At 29.6% G+C, this 3172-nt stretch overlaps 1 protein-coding gene across 1 annotated transcript; it reads right to left on the bottom strand.

Moving 5' to 3' along the window:
* Window positions 1–208: 208 nt before the first annotated feature.
* On the bottom strand, window positions 209–2681 carry LOC112464870 (aminopeptidase N-like). The gene is made up of 3 exons (XM_025032127.1): window positions 2339–2681; window positions 961–1262; window positions 209–470 (listed from the first exon to the last, which is right to left on the bottom strand). The coding sequence occupies exons 1-3, from the start codon at window positions 2678–2680 to the stop codon at window positions 308–310; spliced, it is 807 nt and encodes a 268-aa protein (XP_024887895.1). The 5' UTR covers window position 2681; the 3' UTR covers window positions 209–307.
* Between the last annotated feature and the right edge of the window lie 491 nt (window positions 2682–3172).

Here is a 3172-nt window from a genome sequence, read left to right as displayed (position 1 = left end):
ATAATTTGCCCTAAAAGTCGATATTTTAAGAGAAAAATCCACGTTAATTATGTTATAAATTATTTTTCCTCAACTCTTTTTTATTTACACAGTACAATCAATATTTTAAAATTTATGGATTTTGCCAGTGCCAAATTGCAACACTGTAATATATATTAGGTTTTTTACAAACTTCATGAAGTATTCCAATAACTATCACTTTGTCAAGTTTTACGTTTACTCCAAATTATTCCAAGATATTCCAAAGATACGAATCAAATTCATGAAACGACGCAACCACGTTAATGCGAAAATATGACACAGTTACTCACACTGGCGTCCGTTTCCCTATTCGGGGCATATTCGAAATGGATGTCATGTTTCTGGGACGCGCTAGGTTAATTTGGAATTTGGCTTTCAAAGCCGGTTCGTCGAAACATGGAAAAGCACGGCGCGCATCCGTTGGTTCAAACTGAGTCGTAGCAATCCATCTATAATACAGAAATCCGATATCTTTAGCAAACAATCGACAGGAGTCCTCGTTTGAATCTATACATAAGTCAAACACACACTCGCAATAAGACTATTCAAATAATTACTCGCTCTATTCTTTAATCAAAACACTTTGCGATAAGTCCAAGTATAATAGTATGAATAGTATGATATTAAAAATTAAGAGATTTAGCGAAATAATTTTAATAACTTCTTCCCTCTCCCTTTCTCTTCGGGAAATAAATTTAAATTTGTCTTTTGAAAAATTAAAATTTATCTATGCTGTGCTTTTTTTATCTAATTAAATGTTCTGTAGATTAAAGTTTCAGGTTTTAGATTTTAAATGAGCAATTTATTGAGCAATAAATATAACAGCTTTATATCAAAATACGCTTGTGTTAAATAGTACATTTAATTAAGTCAGTTAAAACATAAAAAAGCAACTCTCAATTTACATCAGCCACGAAGTTTCATTGCGATATCGTTTACCTCGTCTGATTGCCGACCATATACGAGCTCCTATAGAAACCGTGCAGATTGTCATTCAAATAGCCAATGAACTTGAGATGCACGACGTATTGATTGCCTTTTTTCAACGTGTTCGATGTTTTAATCACGTGAAATTGCTTGTCGATGTCGTTTTTTTGCTCCGCGATCTTGATTACGGTCTTGTTATTCTTGTTATTAGCCGAGTACTCAACGATATGCGTAAAGTTTTCATCGATCTTTATACAAAAGGCGTGCAGCGTAACATTGTTCGTATCCTCTGTCACGTTTACTAAAATTTTGACCTAGACAAATTGATAATATTTCTATTTTTATAAGAAGCAGTCTTTATAAGAGAAATTAATAATACGTTTAATTTTTTCTTTAAGTGCCGCGAAATTGTATTTTTAATTATGCATGTTCCTACTTATCTCATTGTAGGATTCAAAGATATTTCAGAATTGTATACAGAATTTTATAAAAATGTATAATTTTTTTAACACAAACATAACAGTAAAATTTTTTAAATGTTTTCCTTCAATAGCAATTCGAAAAATCGTCGCAAATCAGACCAGTCGACAATTCGTAGAAAAGTAACAAGAACAAAAACAAATTTTAAATTATAATTAATCGGGAGTATCACAGGAACGCATATATTCTATTTTTTCAGTACATGAATGTTAACGATTGTATCAATTACTATACATATGTCTGTTCGTGATGGCAATAACAACGTATACACACACACACACACACACATATATATATATATATATATATATATATATATATAGTATATAGAATTGAGAATTAAGTAAGTTAGAAAAACGTTATGCTTACAATTGCTATTGAAAAGTAATCATTTCATAATGCAATCAAATTGGTTTGTCTATAAATAATTGTAAGAAGTCACTTATAATGTCAAAAAAAGAAATATTTTTGGCAAGTGGTTAACACTGCTGACTTCTTCACAATTATACATAGATAAATCAGCTTGATTGCATTATGAATGACTATAAGTACTTTTCAGTGACAATTGAAAGCATAATGTTTTTCTAAGGACAGTCAATGCAAACGAAAAATATTTATCGTATATCTCTACACATAGATTGCTGTAATAAAACAATAAGTTATATAATGACATAATCTATAATTAAAAAATATAACTATAAATTTTAAAAATTATATTTAAGATAGATCGAATATTACAATGCGACACTCTCAATCAATTCATGCAATCTATTTAAAATTATTATTATTATTATTATTTTTAAATATATGGAAATAGATACTTGTTAGAATGTATTTGCAGGTACATTTATAAACAGAATACTATTAATTTGTTTGTTACAAAAAATATCACTGAATTATAAAGCATTACCTCGCCATGAAAAGTGAAGTTACCCTCCCATATAAAAGGTATCAGCCATAATTCGTACAAATCGGGTACGACAGCTTTCGATAATTTGACATAATTTTTCTTTATCGATATCGAAAAATTTAAAAACGAATCACCATCAGATGCCTGAAGTTGTTTCTCCTCGCGACAAGGTGCAAAATAATACACCAATAAACCCACGCCAACCAAGCTGATGAGAAAGAAAATGCCCAAGAAAAAAGTGCCACATGGCGAAATCGTATAGCCACTTTTGCGTTCAAACATGGTTGTGTGCGCATCCATTATTGTCAGAGCTTCGACAACGATGGAACGAGACTGAGTCATACGTGAGCCTAAAAAAAGATATGCATGCGCGCTTTTCAGTTTTATCGCTCCTTCAGCATACTAATTGTTTCTTAGCGTAATTATGAATGAATTAACATTATTTTTCATTATCTACGCCATTGCACATCGTCAAACTATTTGATGCTTATGTTACAGCATAGTGTCTTTATATTCATTGTTATGTAATTGTGTTAATAATTTTAATGATTTTAATAATATAATGTAACAATGTCATAACTTTTCAATATGTCTCTTTAATATTTTCTTTCTTTTAAAATCTTATTTTGTAATGTAGTTTCTTATTGCCATACTGAATGTTAAATATTAAAAAATCTAATAAATAATAAATTTTTTAAAATAATAAAAAGAAAACGTCTCTAACTAAGTCAAAGGTTCTATTACTAAAATCAAGATTGATGTCACGATATATAAAATATGTATGTACATAAAATAGATTAACGTAGTACTTCGTTTCTTGTATAGAAATTGCAA

The sequence above is a fragment of the Temnothorax curvispinosus genome, unplaced genomic scaffold (genome assembly GCF_003070985.1).
Source record: "Temnothorax curvispinosus isolate PA1 unplaced genomic scaffold, ASM307098v1 QBEX01014651.1, whole genome shotgun sequence".
NCBI classification, from domain to species: domain Eukaryota; kingdom Metazoa; phylum Arthropoda; class Insecta; order Hymenoptera; family Formicidae; genus Temnothorax; species Temnothorax curvispinosus.
This window is presented reverse-complemented; position numbering and strand designations above follow the sequence as displayed.

What these genes read in the sequence shown, in the direction of transcription:
- LOC112464870 (XM_025032127.1), bottom strand. Translation starts at nt 2,680, where the DNA reads ATGACTCAGTCTCGTTCCATCGTTGTCGAAGCTCTGACAATAATGGAT. An exon ending in ACTTCACTTTTCATGGCGAG is followed by an intron (nt 1,263 to 2,338) that starts GTAATGCTTTAT and finishes CAATTTGTCTAG; the next exon opens with GTCAAAATTTTAGTAAACGT. An exon ending in ATGGTCGGCAATCAGACGAG is followed by an intron (nt 471 to 960) that starts GTAAACGATATC and finishes TCTGTATTATAG; the next exon opens with ATGGATTGCTACGACTCAGT.